The sequence below is a fragment of the Trichomycterus rosablanca genome, chromosome 16 (assembly GCF_030014385.1).
Source record: "Trichomycterus rosablanca isolate fTriRos1 chromosome 16, fTriRos1.hap1, whole genome shotgun sequence".
In the NCBI taxonomy this organism is placed as follows: domain Eukaryota; kingdom Metazoa; phylum Chordata; class Actinopteri; order Siluriformes; family Trichomycteridae; genus Trichomycterus; species Trichomycterus rosablanca.
The window spans coordinates 29,581,528-29,588,892 of record NC_086003.1 but is presented as its reverse complement, the minus strand read 5'-3'; the positions used below and the strand labels follow the sequence as shown (position 1 = coordinate 29,588,892).

The 7,365-nt window shown below is 40.7% G+C and overlaps 1 protein-coding gene across 1 annotated transcript; it reads left to right on the top strand.

The window, feature by feature from the left end:
- The first annotated feature begins 254 nt into the window (after positions 1-254).
- Positions 255-6,779, top strand: LOC134330144 (granzyme K-like). The gene is made up of 5 exons (XM_063011140.1): positions 255-309; positions 3,630-3,774; positions 4,715-4,859; positions 5,504-5,782; positions 6,589-6,779. Exons 1-5 carry the CDS (start codon positions 255-257, stop codon positions 6,757-6,759), a joined length of 795 nt encoding a protein of 264 aa, XP_062867210.1. The 3' UTR covers positions 6,760-6,779.
- Positions 6,780-7,365: the final 586 nt, after the last annotated feature.

Genomic DNA, 7,365 nt, shown 5'->3' with positions numbered 1-7,365 from the left:
TTTCCGCTCTGTGTTTTCATGTCGAGGGTTCGAGTCTCGCTGAAGGTGTTTGGTTTGGTGATGCATGCATGGTGCATCTCCAACACCTGACAGCGGGTTTGGGGGTTTCAGATCGACCACGACGGTTGGCTCAGATTGCAGATGTGATGAATAACTTCTTCCTCCGCCTCGTTTCACCCCTCAGACTGATTCACTGATTCACTGATTCACTGCTCTGCATCCAGATATTTCTACACCGTGATTGACCTGCCAAGATGATCCAGCTACAGTCAGTCGTGGTTCTGATGCTCACCAGTATCCACACGGCAGGTAATAAGGTTTAATTTTAATATCATTTACATTTAAATACTTACTTTTCATTGTTGGTACTTTCTGTTTAAATATTTGAGTTCTATTCCTTTAACTTTATCCTGGTCAGGGTCACAGTGGGTCTGATATATTGGGTGGAAGGCAGTAAACACCCTTGACAGGTTGCCAGTCCATCACAGGGCACATTTACATTTTCAGCATTTAGCAGACGCTTTTATCCAAAGTGACTTACAGTACTGTGACAGAATACAGTCTAAGCAATTGAGGGTTAAGGGCCTCACTCAAGGGCCCAACAGTGACAACCTGGCTGTGGTGGGGCTTAAACCAGCGACCTTTTGATTACTTGTCCAGTACCTAAACCACTAGGCTACAACTGCCTTACCCGAAGGAAACCCGCACAGAGAACATGCACGGGGAGAACATGCAAACTCCACACAAAGGATCCAGACCACACCATCTGGGAATCGAACCCAGAAACTTCTTGCTGAACATGTACGAGCTGCAATCAACAGGAAAATCTGAACTGTTTTGAAATCCACAACCAACAAGACTTATAATGTAAAAAAAAACTACATGATACCCTGTAATATTAATACACTGTAAATAAAATTTAATAAAATGTAATATTTATACACTGTAAATAAACTTAAATATTTTAAATATTAATACACTGTAAATAAAATTAAATATTTTAATTATATATTTAATTAAATATTTTAAATGTTTATACACTGTAAATAAAATTAAATATTTAAAATATTTATACACTCTAAATAAAATTAAATATTCTAAATATTTATACACTAAATAAAATTAAATATTCTAAATCTTTATACACTGTAAATAAAATTAAATATTTAAAATATTTATACACTGTACATTTTCAGCATTTAGCAAACGCTTTTATCCAAAGCGACTTACACAATGAGCTGAACATGATGAGCAATTGAGGGTTAAGGGCCTTGCTCAGGGACCCAACAGTGGCAACTTGGTGGTGGCGAGGCTTGAACCGGCAACCTTCTGTTAACTAGTCCAGTACCTTAACCACTGAGCTATCACTGCCCTAATAAAATTATCACTGTAAATAAAATTAAATATTTAAAATGTTTATACACTGTAAATTATCAGGTTATTATGAACAATGGCTCCCACCCACTTTATGACACGGTGATGAGACAAAGGAGCACATTCAGTGCAAGACTCATCATACCAAAATGCACCACAGAGCGCCACAGGAAGTCTTTTCTACCTGTGGCCATCAAACTCTATAATTCCTCCCTTAATGTGTGACATTATGGTTTATCTGTGTAATATTCAGTATTGATATGTGCAATATTCAGTTTTGATATGTGCAATATTCAGTTTTCATATGTGCAATATTCAGTTTTGATATGTGCAATATTCAGTTTTCATACGTGCAATATTCAGTATTAATATGTGCAATGTTCAGTTTTTTCATATGTGCAATATTCATTTTTCACATGGGCAATTATAATAACGTAAGCATTTTAATTATTTAATTGTGTGTATATAACTTTTTAACTTTAAAATTTTCTTCTTTTTTCTTTGTTTTAAGAGAGTAGAGTGTTTATTATTTTAACATAAATGGGTGCTACTGTAAAAAACTGCAATTTCCCTCTGGGATCAATAAAGTATTCTGATTCTGATGATTCTGATTCTGAAATAAAATAAAATATTTAAAATGTTTATACACTGTAAAAAAATTTAATATTTAAAATGTTTATACACTGTAAATAAAATAAAATATTTTAATTATATATTTGATATACGTATATTTTCATACACTGTAAATAAAATAAGATATTTTAAATATTAATACACTGTAAATAAAATAAAATATTTTACACATATATTTAATAATATATTTTAATAATTATATATTTAATTATATTAAATATAGTATTTATGTATTTAATTATATATTTTAATATTTATACACTAAATAAAATTAAATATTTTAATATTATTTAATATTAATATAAAAAAAATGAGATGACACCAGTGACAGCTGGTAAAGTAATTTCTTCTCCTTATAATTAATTGAGTCTTAAATACAGTGGGAAAAGATAAATACAGATAATAAATACATACATAAATACATACAATATATAAATATTTAAAATAATACATTTTATTTACTGTGTACTGTGTATATAGTTTTTTTTACTGAATAATTATAAATCTTGTCGGTTGTGGATTTAAAAACAGTTTAGATTTTTTCTTGACTGAAGCTTGTACACATTCAGACGATTCATATTTAAGCCTCAAAATCTAGAAAGTCACGTCACGTCTCTGATACTGATATCGTGTTTCATGACACTGGATGTTCAGTGGAGGGAAAATAACATTCAGCCACTTTTAATGATTTATTTTAATATGGTTTAATAATGTTAGCAGATTGGAAGAGAAGAGAATATTTACCCACCACACGGTCTGTCTGCCGTCTCTTCTTCTGCTGTTTGTTTTCTGAGATTTGTTAAAGACCTTTTGGGTTGCTCTTGTGTGGAGAGACGAACCAAAATCTGCATGTTTGTTCATCGGGGGTCTCATTAAACACGGCGAAAAGCAAAGGCAGCATTTTTTTACAGTCGGACGTGCTGGTGAGATGGTGCATCAGGACCCCCGGCGTTACAGAAAGAGAAACTTGAGATGGTCAAGGTCTTGAGATGATTAAGAGGTCATGGAAAGTTCTGGACTGGTCAGAACTTCAGTTCAGAATCAGCTTCTCCCAGAGTCTAAAACGCTTCTGGTTGAAAATAAAGCTTAACGTGGTTTAATGTAGTAAAAGAAGGAGACAGGAGCACTAAACTTCTCTTCATTATTACTGCTCATAAGTTCCTCCACTAATCACATTCCTCACTCGCTGTTTTACTACAATAAGTCACGCTAAGTTTTGTGCACCGCCGTCACACTTCATAGGAAGTGACGGCACATGTGAATGCGCCGGTGCTGAAGGGAATACGATATTCCAACATCGAGCATCTCCAGCATTAAGAAGCGTCAGGAAACAATAAAGAAGTAAAACTAAAGTGCAGCTTTTATTGTATTTTTATTGATGTGTAACTGTTAGTAATTGTATTTCAGTGTGTTTATATTATATTTGTGTTATTTTCTGTGTTTAAGTGTCAAAAACAACCTCATTATTTTACATGAGACTAAAATATCTGCAGCTCCACGGGACCATGGACGCATTAACAGGTTCCCCCAAACATCCTCATGGGAAAAAATACCTCGAAACTCAAGGTCAACTCAAGATACCGCTGTATTTTAAACCAGATGTTTTCTGTTTCTGTTTCCAGTCTGCGAGGACGTTTCCATCATCGGAGGTCGTGAGGTTACCAAACCAATACCGTGGATCGTTTCCCTCCAAGTTTCCGACCAGCACAGGTGTGGAGGAACGCTGGTCCATAAGCAGTGGGTTCTGACGGCGGCACACTGCAAAAAGTACAGAACTCTTACTGTATCATTAAAAACACCTCCATGTTTCTACACTCACTGTCCATTTTATCAGCTCCACTTACCATATAGAAGCACTTTGTAGTTCTACAATTACTAACTGTAGTCCATCTGTTTCTCTGCATGCTTTGTTACCCCCTTTCACCCTGTTCTTCAATGGTCAGGACCCCCACAGAGCAGGTATTATTTAGGTGGTGGATGATTCTCAGCACTGCAGTGACACTGACATGGTGGTGGTGTGTTAGTGTGTGTTGTGCTGGTATGAGTGGATCAGACACAGCAGCACTGCTGGAGTTTTTAAACACCTCACTGTCACCGCTGGACTGAGAATAGTCCACCAACCAAAAATATCCAGCCGACAGCGCCCCGTGGGCAGCGTCCTGTGACCACTGATGAAGGTCTAGAAGATGACCGACTCAAACAGCAGCAATAGATGAGCGATCGTCTCTGACTTTACATCTACAAGGTGGACCGACTAGGTAGGAGTGTCTAATAGAGTGGACAGTGAGTGGACACGGTGTTTAAAAACTCCAGCAGCGCTGCTGTGTCTGATCCACTCATACCAGCACAACACACACTAACACACCACCACCATGTCAGTGTCACTGCAGTGCTGAGAATCATCCACCACCTAAATAATACCTGCTCCGTGGTGGTCCTGTGGGGGTCCTGACCATATGTAGAGAAACAGATGGACTACAGTCAGTAATTGTAGAACTACAAAGTGCTTCTATATGGTAAGTGGAGCTGATAAGATGAACAGTGAGTGTAGAAACAAGTATGGGACTATAAAAAAAAAGCAGAGAGGACGCCAAAGTGCTCCAGATATTAAGTTTATTCATTTTTGGAAGCAGTAAAATTGCAAATAAACAAAATATTACAGAATATTATGGTTAAAAATAAAAACTAAATGGTTTTTGATTTTCAGAGATGAGGACAAGTCCATGACGGTGCTGTTGGGCGCTCACTCACTGACGAAGGATAAAAACACCCAGCGTATCTCAGTTCTGAGTTTTCACAAACCCAAAACCTTGAATTCCAAGAGTAAACAGAATGACATCATGCTGCTGAAGGTAAAATAATCCCTAAAATTGATTATAAAATCTATAAATATAAATTTTTATTCATTTTTCCAATCATTTCTCCCAATCTGGCCATATTTAACTCCCCTGGACTGCTGCAGACCTTGTACTAACACACGCCCCCTCCGACACGTGTGCAGTACTGACCGCTTCTTTTCCCCTGCACCGGGCGGGTTCTCCGTTATCCCCCATCTGTGTGCAGTTCCATCCATCAGCCAGCAGAGGTCGCAACTGCAGCAGTTGATAAGCCTCTGATAATACAAGCCAGCTGGTAGCAGAGCTGAGATTGGAACGCATGAATACAAGTATGAAGGTGGCTGGCACAGGCTTCCTCCGACACATGGGACACCACTGTCTAATGATCCCAATACTGCCTTCCCTTCCTCAGGCACCAACTGTGTCGGACCGCTGTGCCACCGCATGAATTTAGTTGGTTTACCATGTGACAGCGGTGGCCCGAGTGGGTAGGGCTTTGGTCCATCAATCGAAAGGTTGTGAGTTTGAATCCCAGCTCTGCCATTCAGCCACTGTTGGCCTTCCAGATGAGCTGTGCTGTAGATGTATATATGACAAAGGCATTCTATTCTATTCTATTCTATTCTATTCTGATACAATAACAGTCTCTTTCTACGCAGCTCCAAACAGCAGCCCAGCTGAAATCAAAGAAGGTGAAAGTGATGTCGATTCCCAGTTCGGTTCCAGACGTCCGGGCTGGAACTAAATGTGTGGTGAGGGGGTGGGGAGTGACCAAGGTGGACCACAACCCCGTCAAGACACCCAGCGACGCCCTGCGAGAGGTGGAGGTGACAGTGGAGAACAGAGAGCTCTGTAACTGCTACTATAACCGTAACCCTGTGATCACTGAGGACATGCTGTGTGCAGGAAACAAGCAGGAAAACAAAGATGCATGCACGGTAAGTCCAACCGAATCTGGGGGCATCCAGGTGGAACAGTGGGATATTCTAGGGTTCTAATCTCTCAGAATTTGAATCTCAGCTCAGCTACCGATCAGCTGGGCGCCCCCTAAGGGGCACAATTGGCAGTGCCAAAATCGGCCGCTAGTCTGCCGGGTGGGAAAAGACGGGACAAAAAAGTGGGCGGGGTCTTCGACGCCGCATAAGGTCGCCTGTACAGAAGTGGAGGAACATCGAGATCGGTGCGTGACTCTCCATGTGCGAGACCGACCTCACGCACCGATCCACCGAAGTATGGGGGGATAAGAAGGAGTCGTAGAGCGCATGCGCTTACCCTCTGTATGCTATCGGGGTCTCCGGCAGAGGAAGAGGAACGGGCTATGACTAAATTAGAGAAAAAGGGAGAACATGCAGAGTCTGTGTAGGATCAACTTCAAAGTTGTACAGATTTGAAGCTTAGTAGATGGGTGGAACCCTCTCCCACCAAAGGTGGCGCTATAGCACAGCACTGTGCTCCACCACCAGCCTGACCAATCTGACCCGGGTCCAAGGATTTATTAGATTCAGGCCCAATTTGTTCTGACCTCTGACTGTCCAGCTTGGTGAGCATGTGTCCACCGTAGCCTCAGATTTTATCCATGCAGTGGTTCTGACCTCTCTTATTACCGAGGTGTTTACACCCACAGAACTGCCGCTTACTGGATGTTACGATTGGCTCAGCGCGATTCCGACGATGTGGATGGGTCTGTGACTTTCCGTGCACGATACGGATCTCCATATGTACCCGTATGTGTGTTGTGTTTCAGGGGGATTCTGGTGGTCCACTGGAGTGCAAGAACAAACTGGTGGGACTGGTGTCGGGAGGAATTGGATGTGGCAACCCAAAAAAACCCGGTGTTTACACTTTCCTCTCCAAGAAACATCTCTTCTGGATCAAAACTGTAATGAAGAAACACCTGAACAGCACAGAGGTTTAGAAAAGTGTAATATAACCTCAAGCAGATGCTTATTAAAGCTCTCTCTCTCTCTCTCTTTCTCTCTCTCTCTTTCTCTCTCTCTCTCTAAATATACATATATATATATCTTGATCAGCCATAAGATTAAAACCACCTTCTTGTTTCTCTACATACCAATTTAGCCCCCTTTCATGCTGTTCTTCAATGGTCAGGACCCCCACAGGACCCCCACAGAGCAGGTATTATTTAGGTGGTGGATGATTCTCAGCACTGCAGTGACACTGACATGGTGGTGCTGTATTAGTGTGTGTTCTGCTGGTATGAGTGGATCAGACACAGCAGCGCTGCTGGAGTTTTTAAACACTGTGTCCACTCACTGTCCACTCTATTAGACACTCCTACCTAGTCGGTCCACCTTGTAGATGTAAAGTCAGAGACGATCGCTCATCTATTGCTGCTGTTTGAGTCGGTCATCTTCTAGACCTTCATCAGTGGTCACAGGACGCCGCCCACGGGGCGCTGTCGGCTGCATGTTTTTGGTTGGTAGACAATTCTGAGGTGTTTAAAAACTCCAGCAGCGCTGCTGTGTCTGATCCACTCATACCAGCACAACACACACTAACACAC